This window comes from Salminus brasiliensis, chromosome 17 (genome assembly GCF_030463535.1).
Source record: "Salminus brasiliensis chromosome 17, fSalBra1.hap2, whole genome shotgun sequence".
NCBI classification, from domain to species: domain Eukaryota; kingdom Metazoa; phylum Chordata; class Actinopteri; order Characiformes; family Bryconidae; genus Salminus; species Salminus brasiliensis.
This window is the reverse complement of record NC_132894.1, coordinates 30,176,054-30,193,209: the sequence shown is the minus strand read 5'-3', so window position 1 is coordinate 30,193,209 and position 17,156 is coordinate 30,176,054. Positions and strand designations below refer to the sequence as shown.

Genomic DNA, 17,156 nt, shown 5'->3' with positions numbered 1-17,156 from the left:
ATCTCACTGTTTATCTCTGAACGCGTGTTAGCTTGCTTAGCAGCACGGCTATCATCTAACAAAGCAAGTCTGTGAGACTGCTCTGTCAGTAAGCTTGAGAGCTTCAGGTGGGACAGTAAACGAGGCTGTACACAATCCCTGCCCCAGGCTACTGAGGCCACTGAAGTCCTCCACCTGCCTAATCTACTGGATGGGAAGCTAGTCGGAGGAGGGGGCTTGCTGCTCCCAGGCTTTTCTCATCCGCTCCTCCTGTGGAAAGCGTGTAGGAGGGGAGGCCGTCTGCTCTGCAGGTGCTGGATTTGATCGTCTCTCTGGCTGAGGGAGCTCTAGGTCCACCAGGGTGCCTCTGTCTTTTTGAAGTCCTGTATTTTTATATATATTTTTTTTCCTCTCGTTGCGGAAGCGGGCAGATCTGTATCTCTGTGACACTTTGTGTGGGTGGAAAGTGGAGCAGCAAGATCCTGTGGCAGAGAAAACGTCTTTCAAGCACTTTAAGATGGCTTTCGGTTGTGCTCGACTCCCTTAAGGATGTCGCAGTCGATCTACCCACATCTTTCACGAGCTTGAGTTGTTATGTGCTGGCGCTACCCGCATCGCTGCTGTAAATGAAGGCCTCGCTCCACTTTCCAGACCTTCCTTCTGCTCATTTTCTTGCTGATGTTTGTGGGAAAGAAGTACATACACTAGGTGCTTTCAAAGCATGCAACATGGTAATGTTGAGTACGTGAACCTGAGAAGCCTCTTTAGAAGTTCATTAGATGACGAGATCCACTGCAACACCCCCCTAACCTTACTGGTATGGTGGTTTGTCTCCCAGATAATGTCTGGTCGGCTATGGTCCTTTAAAGACTGGATGACTGACTGAGTGTACAGGAGAAACCTAGGGAGGTTCGGAGAAGTTCGGAGAAGTCCAGAGAATCTGTACTCTGATGTACTCTTCTGAACGTTCGGGTGCCCTCAAACTAACTTCGATAGCAGTTCAAGACCTACTGTGCTACCATGGAGATGGACCAGTCCGTGGTTTTCAGCCGATACCGGTCGACAATGGTCTTTCAGCTCGATTGGCTTATCACACATACCAGTCGAGGGTGCGGAAGGTTGCTAAATTAACCTTTCCAGGCAAACCTGGCTATGAATCATCTTGCAAAACTTCTGTAAAGTAGAAACGGGCTGCTTAGCTAATGAGAAAAAAAAATTCCTTCACTTTAGACGCGACTCCTGTAGCTTTCCAACAGTTGCTGCTGTACGTTACATTTTCTCGTGATTAAAAGTGGAGTGCACTGTTCGCTGATTTGTGTGGTTAGTGGTGTTTGCTGGCTGGGCTAAGTGGTGTACTCTGGAGAGGAGTATCAGGTCAGTAGTGTTGAAAGCCTTTACTCTTCTTCCTCCGCGAGGCGCGTCAGTTTTACACGTTCTATAAAAACCAGAGTCAGATATGAGGGAAAAAAATGTCAGGCTGACCGCGCAGACCCAGCACAGCAAGCAGAGTACAACGCAAGCTTTAACGGGTTTCTTCAAGGCTAGCGCAAACATCGTAGTTCCATCTAGCGGTTGAACAAGGAACTGCGGCTTGCTGTGACCGAGGAGCCTCGCAGAGAGCTGCTGTATCTTTATCTCGTGAATATGATCCGATCGGCTCTCAGGATTGGCTGAGGGATTTTCACCTTTCCTGACCGTTTATAACTGGTGGTAGTTCGTTTACATTGAATGGACCAATCGAAATTTTCGGAATGCTGTAAAACTAATAGGATTTAGAGCTGCTTATATTGACTTCCAGTGGAAGTTAAGAGTTTTCTTCTCCAGAAAAGTTGCCTTTTTTGAGGTATGAGGTTGTGGGGTTTTTTTTTTTTTTTTTTTTTTTAATAAATCCTTATTTAATAAAGCTAAAACTGACCAAACTGCTCTAGAACTATAGCGAAGCATGAAATGCAAGCAGGTTTAAAAGACACCATTAGCATAATGTAATGCAGAGTGATTTTTAAACAGGTCCCTGTGTACTGAATGAGGTCACTTGTACAATCAAGTATTCAGCTTTAGGGATGAAATCCATTTGAGGCTACATGTGCAAGGCATAGGAGTGAGCAAGCTCAATCAGCAGCAGCTTTATTATTTCCAATAACAAAGGAACGTTCAGTTCATCTGTGAACCACAGATTAATCTATTAATCTCCCATTTGCTCCGACTCAGGTTTCTCTATGAAATCAAATAGGGGGGGGTTGTGGGGGCGGACAGCTTTTCAGTTCATCATGAGATGACGAGAGGCAGATATTTCGGGCGACGTTTCAAGGCATCACTCTGACACAAATCCCCTCGGCAGGGAGCTGGAGGCGCACCAGGGTCGCGCTGGTGCGGTGTCCGCTCTCACAAGCCGCGCATGCTGATGCCTCCAAATGTCAGCCCTAAATCTTCACAAAGTTTATTGCTCTTGAAGCGGAGCCCAGAAAACCCTCTGCCTGGAGACGGGCGAAGGGCCCAGTGCCAGACAACACGGCCGGACCCACAGCTCTTATGCCTGCATACTGATGTCAACCCCTCCCCTCGTTCCACAGTGCACCTTCCTTTGCAGTTCTTGCAGCCACTTGAGCGTCATTTTGTTATGCTTTGTTGCTGCTTGTAAAATGCCACGCCTTGCTCCTTTTTACACATGGTGTTCGCTCTGTATTTCTAGTTACAATCCAGTGCCCAAAGGTTTCTATTTGTCCAAGACGTTTTCTGCCTTGTGGATGGCAGGAGGTTTGGCTCTCCCTGTGGCTTTTCTCAGGCTTTACAGGGTGGCTTTAATACCGCAACCAGCTCATTTTAAAAATCACCTGTTCAGCCTACCACAGTTTAGCCCCACTGCCCCACCTGTACAGCAGTTCTCAGGTGGCCTCCAAAGGCCTCTTTGAATAAGGCATGGTACAGAACAGAGCTTGTTTACCTTATATACGTCTTAAAGGCACAGTAGTGGTTGGTGTGGCGCAACAGATAACACCACTACCTGCCAGTGAGCTGCCACACCATGTGGGAGACCAGGGTTCGATTCCCGGTCTGGGTGACTATGCAGCGCTACACCAATAAGAGTCCTTGGGCAAGACTCCTAACACTGCATTGGCTCACCTCTGTAATACGGGTAACCTTGTAAGTCGCTCTGGATAAGAGCATCAGCTAAATGCCATAAATGTAAATGTAGTAAAAAAAAAAAAAAAAAGGGGGGGGGGGGACGAGGTTGACAACATGCAAACTAAACCACGCCAGCCGCCTCCTCTTTTCTGACTGGCATTACTAGGCAGCCGACACGCTCTGAGGAAGGTGCCGGGTCGCAGGCAGTGGCTCCAGCTAATGGACGCCTGTGCCAACCAAAATCTCTTAAGAATCATGAGGGGAAAAGAGGGCCGTCTCGGAGAAAGCCCTGGCAGTTGTGCTTTCTCTGACTCTGGCTACTGATGACAAAGGGCCTCGGCTTAGGATTTGAACTTGCAACTTCTTGTACCAGATGTTACCTGGACTTTATCCTGGCAGGGATATCCCTCTAGTACAAAAAAACGGGGAATGTCCAAGTGACCCCATGTGTGAATACAGCAGGTTTTTTTTTTCTGGAGGATTCACAGTGGGAATGTTGTTGACGTCGCTCATACCACTGGTCCTATACAGAACTTTTCTTATAGTGAGAACAAGTCTGACAAGGAAAATCTGACTGAACATGTGTAAAAGGGACATGATTCTACGTACGTTTTTCCAGAGTTTAAATGAGGAAAGACTTCAGGATGAATGTGTGTGCATCGCTTTGTCAGCATTTTGAAGTTACACTTAACACACAGATGTGTTCACACTTAAAAACATGAGCCTAAACGGTCAGAAAAAAGAGACTGAATCTGTACAAGAAGTCCGAAGTCCGAATTGAGCAAGGCTTGTAACGTGCACATCTCCTCAGACTGGCTGGGAACACTGCTGTGCTGTGAAAAGTCCCAACCAGTAGACGGCAGGGCTGGTGATCCGTGAAGGGCCCGGAGCTCAACCCCTTAACTGCTTTAGAGATATTTATTAATGGAGTGTAAGAGCGTGGGGAGGACGCATGCCAAGCTTCTGTTTGTTCCACCGCTGCGTTTGAAGGGCGTGAGAGGTGAAATGATTGGCCATTCACCCCGAGTTAGCCCTCGGGTTCAGACAGGTGGCCGGAGGAACACTAATGACTCTGGGTGAAAGAGGAGGGGGCCTCCGCTAATGTGCTCCTCCAGTGACCCCATTGACATTTTTCAAAGGAACGGCAGTAAGCTTCACTCTGGCAGTCTGGCGAGCCCCGGCGTGTGACGTGAGGGGAGTGGGGAAAGAGTTACACGTGGTATGTTTTAGGAAAACATGTTTCATTAGTTATGTGGACGTTCTAGCTTTTGTTGGAGGGTGTTTATCGGCCCTAGCGCTGAAGGGATGACTGCATTTGATACGCTTGGCAGTGAGCGGGGGCTCAGAGTGCGTGGAAAGGGAGGAAAGTGGCTTAATCTGTCTTCAGGTGTTGAGCAAATACAAATGTTTAAACAAATTCGTCCAAACTCGGCAGAGCAACCTCCGTATTCTCCTCCCGAAGATCGTCTCTCTCAGGTGTTTGTGTAAAGATCTGATTGCTTCATTCCGATTGTTGTGGTTGAACCTTTTTAGGAGATTAAATAGGTGGTGGGGGAGCGTGTATTTCACTTGGAGTGCACTACTGTTCGTTTGTCCTGCATTCCTAAAATAAAAGGTACCTAAAATGGTTCCTTGAGGGATGCCATGGTAGGACCTCTCTTGGGTGCATTGTTTGTAATAGAGAAGAAGCTCCAGTTGATGTAGAAGGTTCTTTACCATTGTACTTCCTCTGTATGGAGACACCTTTATACAGTGTGAAAGTCCCTGACCTAATCTTAAGGCTCTGTTCCTGGCATAGCTCTGTCAGCTGTCATTTACTAACCCATACCTGTGTGCTGAAGGGAACACCAATGATACGATGCCGGAGATGACATTTTCCGGCCGCGTTTGGTCTTTTAAACCTCTATGGGTGCGGAACTATAATGTCGGCCAGGTTGATTATTACTGCTCTGCCGGAAGCTGGAAATCATAGTGATGCCCTCACCTCACCCAAACAAGCCTGTCTAGTGGAGCTCTTTGATCCTATGCTGTGCACATGCCCTTTTATCCGCTTCAGCTGCTCTCACGCAATAACTACCACCACCGCTTCTACCTCTGGAAGCGGAGGCAGGGACTGTTCAGTGCTGCAAAGTCAGATGGAGGACACCATCAAATAATTTTCCCCCAGAAATGACTCGCTATGCACCTTGCAGCCTCTTAGCTGCTGTAATCATGAAGCAGGCAGTAAAAATAGGAGGACTGCTTTGAGAGCGTTGCCCTCAGAAACCTCCATTTGATCTGTTTTAAATGGGAATGGCACATCTGCCGTGGCTGTGCGAGGAATACAGAAAGGGGGAGCGAGCGAGCAAGCGAGGGAGAGGGCGAGAGCGCGGCTGCTCATGAATGAGTCACAAGGTTGAAGGAAGAACTCTACTGTATAATTGTGCCATTGAGCCTTTGTAGAGATGACAAAGGGAGAGGGCTTATTCTCTCGCTATAATGAGAATCCTCTTTTCATTCTTTTATAGGGATGCTGGTGGTTAATGTGACATGGCGGAACAAGACGTATGTGGGTACGCTGTTGGACTGCACCCGCCACGACTGGGCTCCACCTAGGTATGTATGAAGAAATAATACGTCCTTATCTCAGCTTCTAGTCAGATTCGCAGCTAATGAAAAATACCTCTCATACCAGCACAAGGACTCCTCGCAAAGCACTCGTCTTCAAAGCAGGCCGCTTCACGCAACCTCTTTCAATAAGACAGTAGAACGTAGTCAACATTTCAAAATAGATACGGCTACAAGAAGAGAAACCCTAATCTGGTTTATTCAATCCGTCCATCCATCCGTGCTGGTTAATCTGGGCCAACCGTGACAGGGGCTGCTGTGGAGCATGATTAGATCCTTGGCTCTGCTGCACTGCTCCCTATCAGCTCTCAAAGGCACAACCTGTGCCTGTCTGTCAGCTCTCCTTAGACACGGGTCCCTCCTCCCCCCTCGGGAGCCTCAGTAAGCCAGGTGTATCCCACACACTTCATCTTAAGCCTCAGGGAGGAGGCCAGACACCGTCTGCTCGGAGCCTAACAGGAAAGGATAAGAATAGAACTCTCTCTGTCTCTCGCTCTCACTCTTTCTCTCTCTCTCTCTCTGTCTGTCTCTAGTTGGAGACAGAAATCCAAATATTGTACCAATCCATTTTCACCCTTGAGTGACGAGGCACATTAACATTGGTGTTGGTGGTGTACTCCGTAATTGCTTGACATCAAAGAGGATTATGATGATTTATTCATTTGAACATGGTTCACTGCAAGTTTTAAAATCCATTTGACATGCATCATGATCTTTTCATAGCCTGACAAAAAATGAATAGGTCAGCCACTGTGCTTAAAACTATCGAATAATTAGGCTTGCAATAGAGATGAGGCTTCATTTCCACTTTACTCCATATTTTTTATATTGATATTTCAGTGGCTTCTGGAACAAAAAGGCAGTAAGACAGATTAAGGCACAATTGATTTCCTGATCTACTGATACTGAAGTGTAATCTGTCACATTCTATAGCCCCTCCGAAGGATTTTCTGCTCTTCTGCTTTAGATTACCTGATATCTATTAACTAATCCTTGCTGGTCTGCTTGTCTTGGAAAGTACCTTGTCATTATACTGCATAAGCAATCCAGTATGTTGTCTATCACATTATGCTTGGGTCTCTTTCGGTGAGATTTGAGAGCTAATCCTGTGCTGATCCGTTTCAATTAAATGTCTAGGTTCTGTGAATCCCCTACAAGTGACTTGGAGATGAGGAATGGCCGCGGCCGAGGTAAAAGAATGCGTCCCAATAGCAACACCCCAGTCAATGAGAACAGCAACTCCTCTGACAACAAGGCCAGCAACAATAGCAAAACCAGAGCCGGTTCCAACAGCAAGGGCCGGCGCGGCAGCCAGAACTCCTCTGAGCGAAGGACCCCGCCCAACAGCACCACGGAAGATGTCAAAGCCAGCCCTTCCTCAACTGGCAAGCGCAAGAATAAGCCTGCTTCCGACATGGAGCCCAACTCCAGCTCCGAGGACACGAAAGGCAACAAGCGCATGCGCACTAACTCCAACAGTGCAGTGACCCCCTCTGGACTGCCTATTCCTACCATTAAGACGGAGTGTCTTCCTCCTCCCCTAGATCGCAACTGCCCCTCGCCAGTACTTATTGACTGTCCGTACCCCAACTGCAACAAGAAGTACAAGCACATCAATGGCCTGAAGTATCACCAGGCCCGTGCTCACAATGACGATGACATCAAGCTGGACATGGATGGGGACAGCGAGTATGGGGAGGAGTCATCTCTTCACCCTGAACCAGGGAGCTGCAATGGAGCCTCTGTCTCGCAGAAGGGCTCTCTCTCCCCTGCACGTTCCGTCACTCCTAAAGGAAGGGGATTTGATGCCCAGAGCTCCTCTCCTTCCCCTGGGAAGTTAGGCTCCAAGACCAAGAAGAAGAGTGGAGAAGCCGATGCAGAAGCTTGTGGCATTCCCATGGATGGCTGCGAAGACGGGCCTTCCCTCACTGATGATGCCAGCAATGACGGCATGGAGGATAAGAAATCCAAAAAGTCCAGCAGCGGCACAAAGCCCGACAAGCTCTCCCAGAAGAACGTGAAGCCTTCCAGGCCCATGGCACCAGCTATCCCTTCTCAGCAAATGTACTCGCTACAACAACCTCCATTCAGCTCTGGGAGCCCTAACCATCCTCCAGGAATAAGCTCAATGATGCAAGGCATTCCCAAGAGCCCCCAGCTAAAAGGCATTCAGCCGAAACCGGGTGCGCCTGGAGACTCCTCTCCCATGAACCCCGTTCTGGGAAACTCCAAGGACAAAAAGAAAAAGGACAAGAAGAAGAAAGAGCCTGGTAAGGATGCCGACAGCCCCAAGCCTCCAGGTAAAGGAGGGAAAGCAGACGGTGGGAAAAGCCCCTACTCTGAGTCTTCTGACCCCGGAAGCAGAAGCGAAGGCCATCTCAACGGCTCTTCGGATCTCCACCAGAGCCGTCTGGCCAGTATTAAGGCAGAGGCAGACAAGATCTACAGCTTTACAGACAATGCTCCCAGTCCATCCATTGGGGTGGCGAGTCGTATGGACAGTAGCGGGCAGCCGCTCACTCCCCTCCATGTAGTCGCCCAGAACGGGGCAGATAACTCTTCAGTGAAGACGAACAGCCCTGCATACTCCGATATCTCTGATGCTGGAGAGGATGGCGAAGGTAAAGTGGAAGGTGTGAAGTCCAAGGTGGAAGATCAGTCAGTGAGAGAAGGAGCCAAAAAGGCTCTCTTTCCCTCGCAGACACCCAATAAAGAGTCACCTTATTACACTAGCTATGACAACTACTACTCTCCGAACTATGCCCATCCCAGCCCTGGCAGCGCTAGTGCCGGGGGTCCCCTGCCAGACGGCCAAGCCGTAAAGGTGAAGAAAGAGGAAGAGCCGGAGCCAATTGAGGAGAAGGTGAAGCTGGAGCCTCAGGAGGAACGCAAAATAGACGCTGCCTCCTGCCAGCCACATCAACAGCAGCAGCAACAGCCGCCACAGCAACAGCAGCAGCAGGCCTCGGTCATCCAGCAGCGTTCCAACATGTACATGCAGCCTCTGTACTACAGCCAGTACTACGTCCCCCCCTACAGCTACCCAGACCAGGTCTACCACAACCACCTCATGAACACTAACCCAGCCTACCGGCAGCAGTACGAGGAGAGGCAGAGACTGATGGCTGAACAGCATAGGGCAGCTGAGAAGAAGACGGAAGCGAAGGACAGGGAAGCCTCCATGAAGGAGGACTGGAAACAGAAAGGCTCTGTTCCCCCGGGGCTCACAAAAGCCCCAAGCCTCTCCGACCTTGGAAAACCCCAGGCGCCCAGCAAGCAGAGAGACCCATCTTCTGAGCCCACCAAGTCTGTCATCATCCCCAAAGCTGAGGAGGCTAAGCTCCAGCCGCAACAGGCTGAGGGCCTGAAGGTGAAGCTCAGTGAAGGTGGCCATCATGGCAAGGAAGACTCCAAAACGGGAGTGGAATCGGCTAGGACGGGCATGGACCAGGCCATGTGGTATAGACAGGTAAGAAGGCCCCTTTCTGCTTATGGCAAGGACTAGTTGTAGTCGAAATGTAGCTGGCCACCCATGTTTGGTGTTGCGAGAAGCAGAAATACATAGAATTGCAAAGTTCTAGTAGAATCGGTTGACCTTTCTAAGAATACTTGTCCTGTAACGCCTTACGTCTGTTTTCCAGTATCCTGAGAGCCAAAGGCAGGCCGATGAGGAGCGGGAGCGTGACCGCGAGAGGAAAAGCAAAGATGAGAGGCCCCGGCCTAAAGAGACTAGCTCCAAAGAGGAGAGCAAGGAGGGTGCTGACCGCTCGTCTGCCCCTGCCTCCGAAGACTACCGGGGAGCAGGGAAAGATCCTCGGGCGAACGCTCACATGCCTTTCTCCTCTGCCCTGGCACAGCAGCAACCGTACATGCACTACATGCATGGCTACCCCTATGGGCAAGGCTACGACCCCAACCATCCTGGCTACAGGGGGATGCCTTCAGTCATGATGCAGAATTATCCAGGTATGATTTTTGCTGATGAGGTGTTTGTGAGCTAGTTGCTCTTGAACTTCCTAAGCTTCTGTCTGTCTGACTGCTTGAGTAGTGAGGTACAGGTCTAATTTTCAGACTTGCTTGTCAATTAAAGTGTCAGTTATAGAGTGAGAACACTGCTCTATGTTAAGAAGCACAGGTTTATATAGATTTGTTTAAATTAAAAATGCCACACGCTTCCACACAAGAGTGAGTATTTTGCTCAACACCCCGGCCAATAAGGATAAGTCATAATTGCTGTTGGCAGGTATTTATCACGCTGTAGCAGAACCCAGAGTCGTCGTCGTAGTTTTTCCTGCATTACTGTACTGCAGAGATGTTGGCAGCGAAGCGGAGTGTGAAATCAAGCTAGCAGGAATGGCTCTCTAGCAACACATTTATCAGCTGTTAGTTTAAAGCCATGCTCTGTGGAGTTTTGGTTCCATCAGCTTCGCTGCCTATCGACAGTCAGTTCGTTTCTGTCTGTCTCAGACCCGAGGTAAACTTTTTGGTTTTGTTGTGCTGACAACTGCATGCTTAATTTTGATAAATACTGCCCAACAGTAAAATCATTTTTAGTAAACAAACTCCCAAGCTCTGTCTCTGAATTTAAAGATGGGGAACATATCATTGCTGTCACAAACATAAAAAAAATAACTTATCTCAAAAATGCCAACTTTACAGGAGAAGGAAAACGCCTTCACTTTGAATGGAAGTCAATGTATACAATTTTATTTCATGTAATTTTGGAGCGTTTCTATTGGTCCTTTTTTATTACCCAGTTTTCCTCCCAATTCAAGGTAGCTTATTATAAAACCCACTCAATAGTACTCTCCCACCCAATCACATGTAACGCTCCCAACACTGGGAGGGTGAGGACTGACCCATGCCACCTCCAACATGCACAACCAACCAGCCACCTCCTCTTTTCAAACTGCTGCCAGTGCAGCGTCATCAGGCAACTGATGCTCTCTGAGGAGAGTGCCGGGTACCCAGCTCTGATGCATCAGATAGCAGGCCCTGCCCGTGTCGGGCAGCATCACACTAAAGTGATGTGGGGAGAGAGAGAGAGAGAGAGGGAGCCGTCTACTCACCTGGAGAGAGCAAGGCCAGTTGTGCTTTCTCAGGCTCCGGCTCCTGATGGCAAGCAGCAGGATTTGAACCAGTGATCTTTGGGTCATGACGGCAGGGCCTTATTGTGTGGTTTTAACACGATGCAAAGAATCTCTGCCAGATTTACATTGTGTCAAAAAATGTAACACAGCAACACGGAAGATACAAGGTTTTTGCGTGACAGTGACAATATGTTTAGAGTTTGTCAAATAGCTTTCTTTGTTTTTGCCTGAATCTTTAGGATTTGAATTTGGTAAAATTTGGAAAAATTAGAAATCAAGTGTTTTTAGACATGAACATGCCTAATACTGGCTCTGTTAATCCCTGTAGAAATGTCCTTACTTTCCAGTATTGTTTATTTAATTCATTAAAATCTCTTTCAGGTTCCTATCTGCCCGCTGGTTACCCGTTCTCACCCTATGGTGGTAAGGTGGGTGGCGAGGAAGGCGAGAAATCTCGCTCTAGTCCCACAGTCAGCAGCAAATCCGCCTCGGAGGCCAAAGCCCTGGACATCCTGCACCAACACGCCAACCAGTACAAGAGCAAGTCCCCTACGGTGAGCGAGAAGCCGCCCCACGAGAGGGAACGAGGAGTTGGGGAGCGAGAACGGGAGAGAGACAGAGAGCGAGAGAGGGAGAGAGAAATGGATCGGCCTCGATCGTCCCCTTCCCAGCGAATAATGCCGTCCCACCACCACCTAGGCTACCCTCTTGTGTCTGGCCAGTATGATCTGTCCTATGCCACAGGTTAGCCCGTCCCCCCGCTATTTTATTAATTTATTTATTTCTTTATTTATTAATTTATTTATAATTTATTTATTAATTTATAACATGCTTCGTCACTTCAGACTGTTGATAGATGTACACAAGTACAAATGTAATACAGTCTTTTACTATAAAGGTTTTGAGAAGTTGACTTACTGTTAAGCAAAGTATTTACCTATACTACTAAAGAAATAACAGCTTAACTAAAGCTCTCAAATTGCATTTATTTAGTATTTAAAAGTATTTGATGTATACTAAATAAGTTTGGGGTGAAAAAAAATGCTCAGATGCAGTTTTAAAAGCCTGTTAACAACCCTGTTATTTTACCACACTCTGATTTTTTTTCCTTTCACAGAGAGATTATTGGGGGGGGGGGGGGGGGGATTACAAACCCTAGGTTTATTGGCTGGTTTATGCCACCAATGGCGGCTCCCAGAAGCTGAGTATTATAGCATATTTGTAACACTGTGATAAAACCACTCATTTTTACAAGAGGCATAGCGTTAGCTTTTAGCCTGGTGCGGATCCCTGTTTGCCTCCTCAGCTTTTGTTTTCTGTGGACACTGGCACAGGAAAAGCCCTGTTCACGAGACCTGGTGCTCCAGTCTTTTCTACGTAAACTCAGTGTCTACACTGTAGAGATTAGAATCAGCTGAGCGGATCAGACTCTTTATAATAGAAATTTAATAATAGCAATACAATACCATGTATTATTTGGAATATGTCAGCATGGTCTTGTCGTTTTTATTAGCTTCACTTTGATGAGGACAGAATTCTGTGTTGCTCCAGAACCGTTCCTGATTTGTCCCCTGTTTCTCCCCCCTCCCCCTCCATTCTCACTTCCAGGCCTGTCATCGTCAGCTATTGTTGCCAGTCAGCAAGCAGCAGCCCCCTCCCTGTATCCACCAGCTCGGAGGTGAGAATGGTAAGACAAACAGCTAGATAACGGACAGCTTGGAAAGCAGGAAACTGCGTGATTGTGTGAAAGTGGGGAGGGGAGGGGGACTCTTGAGAATTTCCCTTTGATTTTAGCCTCAGTAACCACAGCTCATATTCACACGACAGAAGTTGTCTTTTATTCTGAGCCCACCAAGCGGACGGCCTGGTATTTCTGATATCTGTGCTTAATGAGTGGTCCCTGTACTTGCTGCACCAGCTCAGAGGCCCTCTCACTAAAAAGCTTTCTGACACACACTCAGGGTTTCACAATCCTCCATCTGTTCTGAAGCATCATGATTATTTAAAGGTCCCCTGACTGAGGCTGGTCTTTTCAGGACAGCAGCAGAGTCGCAGCCTTAGCCTCTCTTGCGTTAACCCACCCCCCACTTCCCTCTGGTCTCCAAATAATAAGGGCTTTTACTGCCTCCCGGTGGTTAATCAAAGCACTGCAGGCAACAAAGAACTGTTAAGTTAAGGCAGGAAAGATGAACACTCCAGCTGGAGACCTATCTTCCTGAATGTTTCACAGTAATCAAGACCTTATAAAGACAGTTGTGGACAGATGGGTCAGATAGGGTCCATGAGGGCTGGAGCTAGAAGTCAAAAGATCTCCAGGAGAAGGGTTGGAGACCATGGAGTACTTCCTCTGTGCTTGAAATAGACCAGAAAACATGTTTATAAAAAAAATGACCACCTCTGGTTTGGAATGAACCCATTCTATCAGCTCCACTCACCATATAGGAGCACTTTGTAGGTCTACAGTTACAGACAGTAGTCCATCTGTTTCTCTGCATACTCTGTTAGCCTCCTTTCACCCTGTTCTTCAGTGCTCAGGACGGACCACTTCAGAACAGGTAGCTAACAGGTAGGTGAAACTGACATGGTGGTGGTGTGTTGGTGTGGATCAGACTCAGCGGTCACTGCCCAATACATTATACCCTCCTACCTAGTTCATCCACCTTGTAACACGCCTCCAACACGCCACCACCATGTCAGTCTGTGTCACTGTGGTGCTGAGAATGACCCATCCACCCAAATACTACCTGCTCTGTGGTGGTCCGTCCTCAGCATTGAAGAACAGGGTGAAAGGAGGCTTACAGATGGAAAAAGTACTAAGTGCTTCTATAGGTCAGTCTCCTAAGACTGCTCGCAGACGCTTGGCGTGACGGAACGAGGCAAGCACCTGTCCAAAGCAGGGGCGTTAAACAGAGCAAAAATAGGTCATTCAAAGCAGGGGTGGTCATATTAATCTGTGAAGACTGTGTATGGTGTGTGTGTATATTTATAAAGCTCTATATAAATATATGTCATCGCTGCTACGCACTTGTCTGTCCAAAATGGCAACTTCACAGTTGAACAAAAACTTAAAACTTTCAATGGAAGTCATTGTAAAAAAAAAAAAAAAAAAAAATTTAAAAAAAAAAAATGATTTTGAAGTGATTCTATTGGTCCATTCATTGTGAAAAATTTACAATTTTGTATTTTTAAAATGTATTAATAAATTTATTTGTTTTTCCATTTATTTATTTAGCTCATGCTAAGTCTGTGTTTGTTTCTTTTCTTCTAGGGAACCCTGATTGCCTCACCTCATCTTTACAGAATGCGCATGTGACTGGATCACATGGGGAAGTATATGGAGTTCATTTAGACATCAGTTGAATGGTGTTTCTATATTTTTAGTTTTGTTTTTGTTCGTTTCGTTTTTGTTTTTTTCCTCTGCCGGAATGCGTGGCAGACCAATGTTTTCTTAGCATCCGTACCTCGTACCCCACTGAGGACTGTGAGACCAGGTTCAAAGCCATCCTGCCCCGCCCCTCTCGGCTGGCCACCGAACTCTCTCCTCTGTGAACTCTGTGAACGAGTGAGGAGTGTTGGAAAAGAACGAAATGGAAGAAGGAAATGGAATAAAATTTAACACAAAAAAAGAAAAAAAAAATTCCTACTCGTGAAAATTACAACTTGCTGACTGCATCCGCCTCCCTCCTCCCCCCACGCGCAGCAGCAGTGCGGCTGGGAAGGCTCAGACTTGTGGGCGGAAACGAAGATAAAGACTGAAAATAGTTTATCACGTTCAAATGGTTGAAGTTGTTCCCTTTTGTTTTGTTTTTGTTTTTTTTTACTTTTTTTTTTTGTTTTTTTTGTTTTTTTTGCGTGCACATCCTCACTGAAGTGAACATTTCAGCTCCGGGTTTTCGCAGCGCTTGTGTTCCAGATCCGCCGGCGAGGGGGTGCAGGTTCTCTGTTCGTTTTTTTTTTTTTTTTTTTTTTGGGCTGTTGTCTCATAAATGTATCTCTTTTGGGTGATGATGGTCTCTACACGGTTCTCGTCGCCACGCGCCTGAAGACTGCTTTTCTTTTTGTTTATTTTTTTGTTTTTGTTTTTTTTTTGGCAAAACCCCCCTCCACACACAAACGCCTACCATCCCCCCCGCCCCAGTTCGGTGCAACCAAAAAAAGCCAGTATCCACCTTCTTAATTTGTTCTTTTGCTTTGTGTTCATGGATCGTTCATGGAGGAGAGAATTCTGTTGTGCTCCAGTATTTATTGAAGTATCTGGCAGGTTGTGTTCTCGCCAGCGTTGGCTGGAGTGATGCACATCCTGCCCTTTCAGGCTATTTTGCTCTGTTTAACTCCCCTGCTTTGGACAGGTGCTTGCCTCGTTCCGTCACGTCAAGCGTCTGCGAGCTGTCTTAGGAGATTGACATGACTGTCAACGGATGTCATGTCACGTCAGGCCATGCGGAATAATTGGAAACATCTCTTTCTGTTGCGAAGGCACTGCGCTCTAGCCGAGGCCTCGCAAGTAGCGCATCACTGACTGGTCTCAGGTCAGCTTCTTTAACGCTTGCTTTCAGAGAGTCCCTCACCCCGTCCGTGACTTGCGGTGTCGGATATTCAAATACTCACGCACTCTAGACACAGTGGGTACTGCGTGACGGGGTGGTTTTAATAGCGTACGTATGTGACCTGTGTTGTCCTGTAAACTGTTGGCTGGGTGACGCCAGAAGAGCCCTGCTAATGTAGTTTGCTCTGCAGTTACTTACATGGGTCCCCGCTCTTCCTGGATGCTGATCGGTGGTGCCGGAGTGGTGTGATGCTGTCATCACTGTCGGAGTCCATCCTGGGTTTTCCTCAGCTGATGTGTCATGTGGGTCAGTATGGTGGACTATAGCACTAGAAATGTGACAGTGTGTCTTCTTCTCAGGCGACGCAAGCTTTGTTCCTTACACTTTTTTTTTGTGGCTGTCTTGCTCTGCACTCATGGATGTGGTGTCTGTATATGATGTACAGAGGAATTATTTTAAAACTGATACTGGAGAACCGTCAGCTTTTATGGAGTTTCTGCGCTAATTTTAAAACGTGTTATAAAAGCTGTTCCTGAGAGATTCTTTTGTTTGGTTCTTGGAGGTTTTTTTTGTTGTTGTTTTTGTTTATTTTTTGGGGTCCTGATTTATTTTTGTTCTAATTTTCCTCCCAACTTCCTCAATGTACCTCTGTACCTGGGTGGGTGGGGGGGATGAGGGTGGTGTTTGTTGTATGGGAAAACTCAATTAGGCCATTCCAGATTCTCCTGGCATTGGCATTAGAACTCCACCCACGATTCATGCCTGAAATAAAGGAATGATGAGCAAATTGTTCTGTAAACCCTTCAGTAAGTTACACAGGTGAAGGAGCAGCTGGTCAGTAACATATCTGAAGGATCTCTTGGTCTGTGGTGCTCAATCTCCTAAAAGAAAGCAGTGCTTTCAGCAGTACTTTCGTTTTCAGCTGTAGGACGCAGAACTGCATGGAACGCAGTGGGACATGGGTTTCATTTTGCGCCCTTAAAGCTAGCAGTTCTTTTGGTTAAAAGTCTTGGGTCTTCGTCCTCTGGGTTTGCAAACCCTGCACTGGCTTTCTTAACTGTAGCAACATGAGAACCTGAGCAGAAAATTGAGCAGCATCACTTCCGGTTCGGTTAAATTTCCTGAATAAGAGGTTTGGCATCGTGTTTGTCTCCACTGTACTCAAAACGTCAAAACCTCTAAACTGGTGCTTGGCAGACATCCTTTGATATCTCCGCAGTAGAAGCTGTGCACTTCTGCATGGTTGCCGTCATTCTTCACACTGGACCCCCAGCTTTTTCCCTATTCGAACTCCCAACAACCCGCATCCCCCCGCCCCCCCAACCCCCGTCTCTGTCAAAATGAGAGGGTCACCCACCAACCCGCGAAGTATCAGTCGCTGGTACTAAAGGATGTTTACATTTTTTATGGTTTTTGTTTGAAATAATTCCTCGGCCCTTAATCGCTCAGATCCACCTGCTCCCTCCTGGACTGTCCTCTTATATGTAAAGTGTACATTACCATATTTCTTTTTTTTATACAATACTGTAACTTGCCTTTGTACATTTAGGCAAAAAATAAATCTTTTTATGAGACAATCACATCTGTCCTAGCGTGGCTCTCTTCCTTCTTTATTGTCGGAATGGAAAGTGATGGTGGTTTTTCCCCTGTGTATTGGTAAGAACCTGGTGTGTGTGTGTGTGTGTGTGTGTGTGTGTGTGTGTGTAAGTGTGTAAGTGTGTAACACAATCTGCATAAAATCTGAGGACAACGCTGCTATCTAGTGGTTGGGGTTTAAGCACAACACTAAATGAACCACTATCTGCCACCA

General features: G+C 47.0%; 1 protein-coding gene across 2 annotated transcripts in view; it reads left to right on the top strand.

Annotated features, from left to right (window-relative positions):
- Positions 1–16,926, top strand: part of znf609b (zinc finger protein 609b) — a 60,112-nt gene extending 43,186 nt beyond the window's left edge. The window contains exons 4-9 of one of the 2 annotated variants that reach the window (XM_072660591.1): positions 5,610–5,697; positions 6,847–9,178; positions 9,351–9,675; positions 11,181–11,543; positions 12,408–12,477; positions 14,068–16,926. In XM_072660591.1, coding sequence (XP_072516692.1) covers positions 5,610–5,697; positions 6,847–9,178; positions 9,351–9,675; positions 11,181–11,543; positions 12,408–12,477; positions 14,068–14,077 — 3,188 coding nt within the window. In that variant the 3' untranslated portion in view covers positions 14,078–16,926. Of the gene's footprint in view, positions 1–5,609; positions 5,698–6,846; positions 9,179–9,350; positions 9,676–11,180; positions 11,544–12,407; positions 12,487–14,067 lie in introns of both variants that reach the window. The other variant, XM_072660592.1, reaches the window with a different exon arrangement.
- The last annotated feature ends 230 nt before the right edge of the window (positions 16,927–17,156 follow it).